This window comes from Rhinopithecus bieti, unplaced genomic scaffold (genome assembly GCF_001698545.2).
Source record: "Rhinopithecus bieti isolate Rb0 unplaced genomic scaffold, ASM169854v2 scaffold_9899, whole genome shotgun sequence".
NCBI lineage: Eukaryota > Metazoa > Chordata > Mammalia > Primates > Cercopithecidae > Rhinopithecus > Rhinopithecus bieti.
In genome coordinates, this window is record NW_016806979.1 from 2,699,269 (window position 1) to 2,710,382 (window position 11,114).

At 50.7% G+C, this 11,114-nt stretch overlaps 1 protein-coding gene across 2 annotated transcripts in view; it reads right to left on the minus strand.

Moving 5' to 3' along the window:
- RNF213 (ring finger protein 213) overlaps positions 1–11,114 on the minus strand; it is a 147,871-nt gene that overhangs the window by 63,909 nt on the left and 72,848 nt on the right. For both annotated transcript variants that reach the window (XM_017879305.1, XM_017879306.1), the window contains 5 exons: positions 6,318–6,943; positions 4,332–4,497; positions 2,243–2,460; positions 890–1,030; positions 619–783 (listed from right to left, as the gene is read on the minus strand). In XM_017879305.1, coding sequence (XP_017734794.1) covers positions 619–783; positions 890–1,030; positions 2,243–2,460; positions 4,332–4,497; positions 6,318–6,943 — 1,316 coding nt within the window. The remainder of the gene's footprint in view (positions 1–618; positions 784–889; positions 1,031–2,242; positions 2,461–4,331; positions 4,498–6,317; positions 6,944–11,114) is intronic.

Here is an 11,114-nt window from a genome sequence, read left to right on the forward strand (position 1 = left end):
GTGCAGTGGCCGGATCTCAGCTCACTGTAAGCTCCGCCTCCCGGGTTTACGCCATTCTCCTGCCTCAGCCTCCCAAGTAGCTGGGGCTACAGGCGCCAGCCACCTCGCCTGGCTAGATTTTTGTATTTTTTAGTAGAGACGGGGTTTCACCATGTTAGCCAGGAATGGTCTGGATCTCCTGACCTCATGATCCGCCCGTCTCGGCCTCCCAAAGTGCTGGGATTACAGGCTTGAGCCACCGCGCCTGGCCAGTTATTTGGATTCTTGCCGATTTACAGAGCGAGAGAGGCAATTCAAGTGTCTAAGTGCTATCTGCTGGGTGACCGAGCTCCTTCTCAGCGCAGTGGACAGGCTGCCAGCTTGCAGTGTTCATCCTACAGGTCATAAGGAGGGACTAACCCAGGGTCCTGCCCGCCTTAAGACCTCTCTCTGGCGCCACAGACTGGAGCTCCATGCACCCTACAAATGTGCCAACTCTACTCTCCGTGGGCCTAAGAGCAGAGCCCTTCTTATCAGGCAAATCCCAAGTCAAACCCTTTCCGTTTTCTTGGGGGTACTCAGCCCTCACGGATGAGATGACGCCACCAGCTTAGCGCTGCTGCAAAGATGCGCCCTCACCTCTGAAAACGTCTCCACTTCCGTGTTGTTATGATCCTTCTTGCCAGACATCAGCATCAACTTGTTCAAAAGCTCCTTCAGCTCCTCTAAAGAGTACTTCCGTGGCTCCTCATGGCTGCCAGGGCTCCCAGGAAGGAGCAAGTGCAGAACCGTGTCTGGGGAAATCTGTGAAGAGCACAGGTGAGAAGTCACTTTCCTGGGGGCAGAGGCCCTGGACTGGCAGCAGCCTGCAGACAGGCCGCAGCTGCACCGAGGGTTGGGGACCGCTCACCTTTTGGCCACCTTTGGGTACGTGGATCACATAGATGCCTCTTTGGTTGATGGCCGTGGCCAGGGTCAGGGATGAGAGTTCCACAGACCCATGACTCTCCTTCACAGTCTTCAGCCACTCCAAGTTCCTGGCAGAGTCACACTGTGGGGACAAAAGGAGAGAACACGGGCCACAGTTGGAGACAGCCTCTTGCCCCTCTCCCTCCTGCGGTCGGCCTCCCGCCTCTGCCTCACTGCACAGCCTTCTCCCCACGCTTCCCAAGGGCTCAGGATGCACTCGCCCACCCAGCGCCCCGGCTGGACCAGGTGCCATCCTGACAACGTGATGTGTCACTCAGTGCTGCTTTGTACTCGCTGTTCACCCACATTTCCTCTAGTGCCTGGTGTCCTGGCTGGCACGTGGGGGCACTTGGCTTATATTTGTGGAGGAGTAGAAGGGAATGAGCAGCTGCCCGCATGCCTCTCCACCAGACGCCATCATTCTGCTAGGTTCCCAGTGCAGAGAGCCCTCAGGGAGTGACGCTGGAAGCAATGGCTGTGGGAGTCCCAAGTCCTCAGTGTCCTTCTGTGGCCCCCAATTACAGTAAGAGGAGCTCAGGAAAAACGACAACAGAGGGTTTTGTTTGGAAACTCTCCTGAGTTTCTAGCAGAAAAATGAAGACAGCTTTACCTGCCCTTCCATATGACACTTTTTCCTCCACCCACGTGCACAGCAGCCGTCCCGAGGCTGGCCCAGGTATCTAGTTAAGCTGCATAAGTCAATTCAGACCCTGCTACAGGTAGTTTACTTAAATTTAAATGTTTACTTTTTTCTTTCTTTTTCTTGTTTTTTGAGACAGAGTCTCACTTTGTCGCTCAGGCTGGAGTGCAGGGGTGCGATCTCAGCTCACTGCTATCTCCGCCTCCAGGTTCAAGCAATTCTCCTGTCTCAGCCTCCAGAGTAGCTAGGATTACAGGTGCACACCATCACGCCGGGCTAATTGTAAATGTTTACTTTTTTCTGATAAAATATTATATCAATTATAGAAAATAACAAAAAGTAACAGAATAAAATGACAATTACAACCATTCAGAGAAAACTCCTGGCAACATGTCAGCATATTTCCTTTCTGTCTTTTTTCCACGTGTGTTTTGCACCTTAGAGATTACTATGTGTCATGTAATTTTGTATCCTGCTTTCTAAGTAACAAGATGGTGAATTTCCATTTAGGAAGAAAAGCTTTTCAAATATCATTGAAAATGGCTGTGTACAAACCTACCACCCAGGTGTACCACCGTTTGCAGTCACTCCCCTAATGTTGCTAAGCCACGCTGTATTCAATGTAATCTGCATTAGAGCCAGAATAAGACTCACCAGTTTCCTGGGCAGGTACTGGTCATTGTCCAGAGCCTTCCACAGTTTTTTCAGATGCTTCATGAATGCATCGAAGTCCACCCTGGGGTTCTGCTTAAACAGCAGGGATGCGTAGCCCTGCACGGCGTCATGGAAGCAGGCCACCCGGTCCACGTCAATGTCATTCTCCCCCGCTGAGATGGAGGCCAGGTCCACAAACACCTTCAGCTCGTTGATGCCTGGGGAAGAGAAGAGGGGAGGTCAGCGTGGGACTATTCCGTGATAGCACAAGACTCAGTCTTGGGCAGTAATCCTTACTGAAGCTGAAATGGATATTTCATAAATTTTTAAGGTTCTGTCCACTTTCTGCTTTCAGTAAGAGTCCAGAACACCTAATCTTTTGTAGTGTTTTTTGTTTTTTGTTTTTGAGACAGAGTCTCACTCTGTCACCCAGGCTGGAGTGTAGTGACACGATCTCAGCTCACTGCAACCTCTGCCTTCCAGGTTCAAGTGATTTTCCTGCCTTAGCCTCCCGTGTAGCTGGGATGACGGGCGCCCACCACCACGCCTGGCTAATTTTTTGTATTTTTAGTAGAGACAGGGTTTCGCTGTGTTGGTCAGCCTGGTCTCCAACTCCTGACCTCAGGTGATTCACCCGCCTTGGCCTCCCAAAGTGCTGGGATTACAGGTGTTAGCCACCACGCCCAGCCTCTAGTGTTTGTTAATACCACTAAACAATCTCGCCGTTCCTCAGCAACTTCAGTGTCCCAGGCACTGTACTGCGCTTTTTGTGTACCGTTTCCTTCAATCCACACAACAGTACCATTTAAACAAAAAGAAACCAAGGCTCAGCTGTAAATAACATGTTCACAATTAACTATGAAACACTCAGATCATTCCCCTCAGATAAATCACTAATTGAAGGATGTGCATCAGCGTGGACCAAAGAGTCCACCGTTGAAAGCGGCAGCTCTCCCAAGAGAACCAGAGCCTGCAATCCAGCAGATGGTGGCCCCCAGACCCCCCAGCACACCTGCACTGCCGCCTATGTCCCTCCTGCCTCCTCTGCCTCTTCCTCTCTCCTCCGCCAACATCTGAGCCACAGAACTGAAGAGGCTGCCAAGAAATGCACAGCCTCGACGGAGAGACTGTGAGAAAAATCTGTGGGACCGGGCGCGGTGGCTCACACCTGCACTTTGGGAGGCCGAGATGGGTGGATCACCTCAGGTCAGGAGTTCGAGATCAGCCTGGCCAACACGGTGAAACCCCATCTCTACTAAAAATACAAAAAATTAGCTGGGTGTTGTGGCAGGCGCCTGTAATCCCAGCTACTCAGGAGGCTGAGACAGGAAAATCGCTTGAATCCAGGAGGTGGAGGTTGCATGAGCCGAGATCGCACCACTGAACTCCATTCTGGGCAACAAGAGCGAAACTCCATCTCAAAAAAAAAAAAAAAAAAAAAAGGCCGGGCGCAGTGGCTCATGCTCGTAATCCCAGCACTTTGGGAGGCCGAGGCAGGCAGATTACAAGGTCAGGAGATCGAGACCATCCTGGCTAACACAGTGAAACCCTGTCTCTACTAAAAATACAAAAAATTAGCCGAGCGTGATGGCGGACGCCTGTAGTCCCAGCTACTTGGGAGGCTGAGACGGGAGAATGGTGTGAACTCGGGAGGTGGAGGTTACAGTGAGCTGAGATCATGCCACTGCACTCCAGCCTGGACGACAGAGCGAGACTCCGTCTCAAAAAAAAAAAAAAAAAAACTCTTCTGTGGGCAGGAGCTCCCCTTGTCCTCCAGTAAAAAATCTACTGGAAGAAAAAGCTGAAGGGAGGCAAGATTTTAAGGAAAAGGAACCTGAGTCATTTACAGCATCCGAAGTGGCGGGGTGTGGCCAGGTGAGTGGCTTTTACACCAGCACAAGGAGATACTGTACCGATGTGAACTCTGTGAGCAATGCCCATCTCCCTAAAGCATGCAGGCAACGTCTTTCTGGCCTTCACATAGCCCTTGGCCAAAGGGAGGTATTTCCGAAGAGTTTAGGAACGCCACACAGTGCGCCATCTGAAAACTTTCTCCAGACTTCCAGGCAACCCCAAAGGCTGATTTTACCTCCAAGAGCCTCCCGGACCCAGCGAATGAACTCCTTCCTCAGGGACAGAGCCTTCAGCCCCTCGCACCGGGCCTCGCTGATGTCCTGGAGCAGCTTTTTGGCCTGGATGAGCTCCTGGTTGATTTGGTCCAGGGTTTCATGGCGAAAATTGTCAAAGTCATCAGTCTGCAAGAAAAAGCTCTACTGTGGACTGGAACTCATGAACCAGAACCCCAGAATCTGTGAGCTGCAAGCACCGACCATCACAGCAGCCCCACCCTCCCTCAATGCCTAGACTTGCCACTGCTGTGACAACAGGCACACGAGCTCTTACACTTGAATTGGATGATCTGACCCCCACGGCTGTTTCTCCCTCATCAAGAGTAACTATGAGTCCTGGGAACCTGACATTCCACTTAGCATTTTATGTGGACTGTAAAATCAGTTCCTCACATAACCCCGCCAGGTAACTACTGTTGCTTTTTCTGCTTTATCAATAAAGGCCCAGAGCAGCTGCTTCCTCAAGGACATGCACTAGGTAGGGTTCAAGTGTAAATGGGTGTGATTCCAGATTTTTTTTTTTTTTTTTTTTTTGAGATGGAGTCTCGCTCTGTCGTCCAGGCTGGAGGGCAATGGCACCATCTCGGCTCACTGCAACCTCTGCCTCCCCGGTTCAAGCGATTGTCCTGCCTCAGCCTTTCCAAGTAGCTGAGATTACAGGCGCCTGACACCACGCCCGGCTAATTTTTGTATTTTTAGTAGAGACGGGGTTTCACCATGTTGGTCAGGCTGGTCTCAAACTCCTGACCTCAGGTGATCTGCCCACCTCAGCCTCCCAAAGTGCTGGATTACAGGCGTGAGCCACTGTGCCCGGCTGTGATTCCAGCTTTTATGCTAAATTCTAATCGCTATCTCATTCTACCTAAAAACACAAGCAGCAAAAGACTCAGCTGGGTGCGGTGGCTCACACCTGTAATCCCAGCACTTTGGGAGGCCGAGGCGGGCGGATCACGAGGTCAGGAGACCGAGACCATCCTGGCTAACACGGTGAAACCCCGTCTCTACTAAAAAAAAAAAAATACCAAAAAAATTAGCCTGGCGAGGTGGCGGGCGCCTGTGGCCCCAGCTACTCAGAAGGCAGAGGCAAGAGAATGGCGTGAACCCAGGAGGCAGAGCTTGCAGTGAGCTGAGATCGCGCCACTGCACTCCAGCCTGGGGGACAGAGCGAGACTCTGTCTCAAAAAAAAATAAAAAATAAAAAAAAGAAGGAAAAGACTCACCTCTTATAAGACTCTAACAGAGGCCAGGCGCGGTGGCTCAAGCCTGTAATCCCAGCACTTGGGGAGGCCGAGGCGGGCGGATCACAAGGTCAGGAGATCGAGACCATCCTGGCTAACCCGGTGAAACTCCGTCTCTACTAAAAAAAAAAATGCAAAAAACGAGCCAGGCGAGGTGGCAGGTGCCTGTAGTCCCAGCTACTCGGGAGGCTGAGGCAGGAGAATGGCGTGAACCCGGGAGGCGGAGCTTGCAGTGAGCTGAGATCCGGCCACTGCACTCCAGCCTGGGAGACAGAGCGAGACTCCATCTCCAAAAAAAAAAAAAAAGACTCTAACAGAAACAACTGATTTACGGCTTTTGGGTGGAACTGGGAGATGCAGCTGGGCAGTCGACAGCGTTTTTCTTTTTGGCTTCTGTAACCTGAAGAGAGCCTATGACCCTTTACAAATGCCTGGTTATGAAAAGAGGAATGTTGCCCTTTCCTGAGTTCTTGATCTTCATACTGACCCAAGAAAAGTCCCTCTGGCTAAGGTAGGGAGTTTATTTATAAACAAAGGTAAAAACAAAGCCCTTGGGATATTCAGGCCTCAAGTACCACACACACAGGAACCCCTGACGGAAGCTCTAAGTCGTCCACCCGCTTTTCAAAGCCACAAAGCCCAAGCTTCCTGAAGGGCCTGAGGCAGGAGGCCCCTCCAAACCCCCACAGTCCCTAGCAAGTAACTTACAAAATTTAGTAAAGTGCTGAGAACACTGAAGTCACCGGTCAGTCCCAAGCTCTCTTTGACCTGCAAGATGACCTTGGCTGCGTGGACAGCCTGGTGCAGGTGATGGTATTCCTTGATCTGTTCGACTCGCTCCTGGATCCAATCACGTGGGCCCTGGTGGTCCACAGTGCACATGATCTTAAGTTCTGAAACCAGGTCCGTGTATTTATTCACAAAGTCCTTGAAGATGACATCAATCTCTGCAAGGGTGACCTTTCCTGACTTTAGATCCCGGTACAGTTTAATGAACTTTCTGTAAGAAGGCTGATACAAATAGTCATACACCTCTTCAAGCTCAAGGATGTGCCTTTCTGATTCTTCGTCGGGCTCGCTCAGCAACTCTGCAGCTTCCTGTTCTTCCCGAGGCTCACTCAGCGGCTCTGCGGCTTTCCGCCAAAAGATCTGGAAGATGTGGCTGTCTCTGAGCAAGTCTATCGTCCCAGCCATTTCTCGGACCTGGGGGCTCAGGTGGTAATGCGTTTCCCTCTCTGAGTTCGAGGAGGTGGGCAGTCTCACTGTCACGGCTTCGTCTAATCTTTTACTGCTGAGGTCTTGTGAGTGTCTTCTTGCAAGCTCTCCAAAGTCCACTTTAGAAACCAAAAGAAAATGTCAGAAGTCAAAGCTCTAATCATGATTCCATTTGATTTCACCTTCCTAAGACTTACTCTCCTCACTTCTCTGAGTGAACTCAAGAGCACACAGCTGCTAGGATTTCTTTCTTGGGAAGAATTCACAGGTCTTTCCCTCCCTGCTTGGCCTTGTTAACCAATATTCACGATAAAGAAAGCATCATAACTTCTGGATAAAGATGGCAATGTGAAAACACACATCTATTTACTCTCTTTGCCAAACCCCACTCCGATGACAGAATATAAATTGTATTTAAAAAGTCATAAACTAGTTGGGCGCAGTGGCTCACACCTGTAATCCCAGCATGTTGGGACGCTGAGGCAGGAGGATCACCTGAGGTCAGGAGTTCATGACCAGCCTAGCCACCGTGGCGAAACCGAGTCTCTACTAAAAATACAAAAATTAGCCAGGTGTGGTGGAGTGCACCTCTAATCCCAGCTACTCAGGAGGCTGAGGCAGGAGAATCACTTGAACCTGGGAGGCAGAGGTTGCAGTGAGCCGAGATTGCGCCACTGCACTCCAGCCTGGGTGACAGAGTGAGACTCCATCTCAGAAAAAAATAAAAAAAATAAGAAGTCAGACTGACAAGGACAGGAGGAGTAGTGAACAGGATAATAGGAACAACATTTTAGAAGTTGAAAACAAGCTGCACCAGTGGTAAATGACATATGAGGCCTGACAACATGGCGTCCTGGGGTCACAGTGGGCAACGCTGAGAGCTGAGCGTTTTATGTCACAGGATTCCCAAAAAGCAGACACACGTTGTGCAGGTCACTGCAAACTGGGAGGTGGTGATGAAACAAGGAAGACTGGGTTCAAAGTCTGTTTAAGACACGGTCCAGGCCGGGCACAGTGGCTCACGCCTATAATCCTAGCACTTTGGGAGGCTGAGGTGGGTGGATAACTTGAGGCCAGGAGTTCGAGACCAGCCTGGCCAACATGGTAAAATCCCATCTCCACTAAAAATACAAAAAATTAGCCGGACATGGTGGTGGATGCCTGTAATCCCAGCTACTAGGGAGGCTGAGACACAAAAATCACTTGAACCCAGGAAGCGGAGGTTGCAAGTGAGCCGAGACTGCGCCACTGTACTCCAGCCTGGACAACAGGGCAAGACTATCTCAAAAAAGAGAAAAAAAGACATGGTCCATCCAGCACACTGTCACCCCAACGCCCTGACACAGCAGGTGGACCCCCTCCTTCATCCCAGCAGCCAACAGATGCTTTATTGTCTAGAAAGGATAATGCAGAGGGGCGTGTGGACTGGAGGCCACAGATACATGTCAGAAAAAGGGCATTTCTAGACACATCCCCTTTCTCAGGAAGCTAGCAGAAGGCATCAATTATCCAATCTTGGGGTAAGGAGGAGGGGCGTGAAGCACAGGGGACAGAGGGAGGTGGAGGAGGGGCGTGAAGCACAGGGGACAGAGGGAGGTGGAGGAGGGGCGTGAAGCACAGGGGACAGAGGGAGGTGGAGGAGGGGCGTGAAGCACAGGGGACAGAGGGAGGTGGCGGAGGGGGCGTGAAGCACAGGGGACAGAGGGAGGTGGAGGAGGGGCGTGAAGCACAGGGGACAGAGGGAGGTGGAGGAGGGGCGTGAAGCACAGGGGACAGAGGGAGGTGGCGGAGAGCCACACTGAGAACGCAGGCCACGGGAGGACTGCACATAGGATGCTGAGGTCCGCCAGCCCGCTTCTCTCTCTTGACTCCCAGAAACCTGGCAGCCAGGCCCACACCCTCCAGACAGGAGACAGAAGACCTCAAGAGACAGGCCAACTTCCAGGCCGAACCACGGCACCCCACGGCAGCACCCCACAGAGGGCCAACCCACTTTTGAGGGCTTTCTCTTATAGACAAACAAGAATGTCCAGACATAGGAGGAAAATCAAAATAAATCAATAAGTGAAAGGAACCTGGAGGAAGCAGCACATGATGCAAGGAAAAGCAAAACCTCCAAAACAAAACTGTGAATAACCCAGAAGGGAAGATACTGCAACGTGAACAAGAGCAGGATAGAATTTAAAAAGGATCATTCTGAGAAAAAGAATTCCTTTACATTAAATATATATACAGGAAAGATGACATGAAAATGTTAGCAGAAAGTTTGGTTCTGAATAAATCTCTCAAGACCAGAGCGAAAAACAGATGGAAAACTGGAGAGAAAAATGATGAGTTAGATGACCATCCAGGAGGTCCTGTATCCAATTAACAGGAATTCCAGCAAGAGAAGAAAAAATTAAATCATTCAAAGGAATTTCCCAGAACTCAAGGATTTTGACGTCTAGATTTGAAAGGCCTACCTATTAATACCCAATAGAGGGGACTGAAAATATTTTATTTTTTGGGGATAGAGGCCCACTCTGTCACCCAAGCTGGAGTGTAGTGGCATGATTTTGGCTCACCGCAGCCTTGACCTCCCAGGTTCAAATGATCCTCCTGCCTCAGCCTCCCGAGTAGTTGGGACTACAGGCATGCGCCACTGTGTCTGGCTAAATTTTTTTTTTTTTTTTAGAGATGGGGTCTTGCTGGTCAAGACCTTGCCCAGGCTGGTCTCAAACTCCTGGGCTCAAGCAATCCTCCTGCCTTGGCCTGCCAAAGTGCTGAGATTACAGGTGGGAGCCAACAGACCCAGCCTCGACGGAACACAGATCCAGGCCCAGACACGTTATTATTTCAGAATATGAGTAACAGAAAGAGTTCAAGAGCTTCAAGAAAGAGAAAACAGGTCACACACGAAGGATGTGTAATGGGCACCGCATTGGGCTTCTCCATACATAGCCACGCTGTGGACGCAGTGACGGCACAGCACATTGAAACTTCAGAAGGAAAATGACTTCCAGTCTGTAATTCTAGACCTTAGCCGAGTGACTGACCTAAGGAAGACGACAGACATCTTTTTTTTTTTTTCTGAGACGGAGTCTGGCTGTATCTCCCAGGCTGGAGTGTAGTGGCGCGATCTGGGCTTGGCTCACTGCACGCTCCGCCTCCCGGGTTCACACCATTCTCCTGCCTCAGCCTCCCACATAGCTGGGACTACAGGCGCCCGCCACCTCGCCCAGCTAATTTTTTTTGTGTTTTTAGTAGAGACGGGGTTTCACCGTGTTAGCCAGGATGGTCTCGATCTCCTGACCTCGTGATCCACCAGCCTCAGCCTCCCAGAGTGCTGGGATTACAGGCGTGAGCCACCGCGCCCGGCCGAGGACAGACATCTTTAGGCATGCAAGGATTCGAGGGTTTAACCTCTTACACCCCCTTTTCTCAGGAAGCCAGTGAGGGTGTGCTCTGCCAACAGAGGAAGCAAGAGCGCGTGGAGGGCGGGCGCGGGAACCCGTCTAACCCAGGCCTGAGGCGAAGTCTCCCTAGGAGGTAGAGGGAGACTCCACCCTACGTCTGCAGCCCTGGGTTGGCAGGTTCCTTCTCAAAGGTCAAACCAATGATCTTCAAGGAAATTCAGACACTTGGCGGAGATTAGGATGAATTAGAAATGAATACAATGAAAACAGCATATGATTAACACGATGAAAACGGCATTTGACAGGAAATGTAATTCTGCGGAAAACAGAGTTTGTGCAAAACGTGGAAAAGGATCACGGTTTCTTTCGTGGTTCACTTCTGATCCGTATGGGCCCTGATGATTTAACCCCAAACAATGATGCGACTCCGCTGTGCGAAAACGGAGCAACAGGAGGTGAAAAGGTGATGTGTGCAGGGCACAGGCCAGAAACGCGTGGCTCTAAGCCCTCATCTTCCGCAGCGGGCGTCAGCAGCTGGTGCTGATGCCGGAAAAATCAAGGAGACATTTAAGCATGTTATTTGGAAATGTGGACATAAATACCAAAAAGAAGAATCTAAAAGAGGTGAAAGCGATCCCCCAGCAAATGCAAATTTAAAAAAAAATTTTAGCCGGGCGCGGTGGCTCACGCCTGTAATCCCAGCACTTTGGGAGGCCGAGACGGGCGGATCACGAGGTCAGGAGATCGAGACCATCCTGACTAACACTGTGAAACCCTGTCTCTACTAAAAATACAAAAATTAGCCGGGCGAGGTGGCGGCGCCTGTAGTCCCAGCTACTCGGGAGGCTGAGGCAGGAGAATGGCGTAAACCCGGGAGGCGGAGCTTGCAGTGAGC